Consider the following 1076-nt stretch of genomic DNA (forward strand, 5'->3'; position numbering starts at 1 on the left):
TGCAAATGGAATTTTCCTCCTCTGGCTCTGCCTGCCCCTCCCCAGTTTGGGGACCGTTTCTCCGTGTCTTTGGCTTTGTCTGACCCGGCCCTTTGTCTCCGTCTGTCTGTCTGTTTCCCAATCTGTATCTTAGTCTCTCTTGCTGTGTCTCTGTCTGCCTCCTCTCTCTCTCTCACTCTCTCGCTCTCTCGCTCTCTCGCTCTCGCTCTCTCTCGGCCACCTCCCCCGCCCGCCCCTCACACTGTCTCTCCCCCAGCCCCCGTCCTGCGGCCCCGAGGATGACGTCCAGCTCCAGCTGGCCCTTAGTTTGAGCCGAGAGGAGCACGATAAGGTCAGAGAGCCTCCCCGCCCGCAGGCCCTGGGACGCGCCCCGGTCCCGCCGCCTCCGATCTTCCCCGCCCTCGCTAGCCGGCACGCTGGCACCGCAGCATCTGTAGCCGTGGACCTTGTGTGGGACGGAGCCCCGTGACGCCCGCTCAGGTGTCAGACAGACAGACAGCGAGGGCCTCTCCCTCCGCGGCATCCGGGCCTGTCACCTCCTCCCCGCAGACCTGTGCTTCCCGCCCTCCGGCAGTGTCCTCACCCGCCTGCCCGCCCGTGTCCTGTCCACCCACCACACGTCCGCATCCCATTTTAATTTCCGTCACCTTGTCCGGGGGGAGAGGGTGCGGGTTCGGGCCACTCAGACTGACCTTCCCCTGCCACCTGCCTTCCTGGCCCAAACAGGAGGAGCGGATCCGCCGTGGGGATGACCTGAGGCTGCAGATGGCCATAGAGGAGAGCAAGCGGGAGACCGGGGGCCAGGAGGAGGTGAGTGTGGGGAGGTGAGTAGGGAGGAGGTGAGTGTGCGAAGAGATGAGTATGGGGAGGAGGTGAGTGTGGGGAGAGATGAGTGGGGAGGAGGTGAGTGTGGGGAGGAGGTGTGGGCCCTGCCCTTGGTGCACGGGGCATGTGTCCCAGCTGCCTGTCCTGTGGCCTCACACTGTGTGTGTCCCCGGTGTCTTCACAGCAAGGCCAGCCTCCCAGGCCGTGGCTTTGGGTCACGAGGCTGGTCCTGCTCCCAGGGTGGGGACAGA

The 1076-nt window shown here is 65.1% G+C and overlaps 1 protein-coding gene across 1 annotated transcript in view; it reads left to right on the forward strand.

Annotated features, from left to right (window-relative positions):
* EPN1 (epsin 1) overlaps nucleotides 1–1076 on the forward strand; it is a 9873-nt gene that overhangs the window by 5550 nt on the left and 3247 nt on the right. Inside the window, exons 3-4 of the mRNA XM_015569469.1 lie at nucleotides 225–331; nucleotides 727–810. Of these exons, the coding sequence (XP_015424955.1) occupies nucleotides 225–331; nucleotides 727–810 (191 nt within the window). The remainder of the gene's footprint in view (nucleotides 1–224; nucleotides 332–726; nucleotides 811–1076) is intronic.

The sequence above is a fragment of the Myotis davidii genome, unplaced genomic scaffold, assembly GCF_000327345.1.
Source record: "Myotis davidii unplaced genomic scaffold, ASM32734v1 scaffold326, whole genome shotgun sequence".
Classification (NCBI taxonomy): domain Eukaryota; kingdom Metazoa; phylum Chordata; class Mammalia; order Chiroptera; family Vespertilionidae; genus Myotis; species Myotis davidii.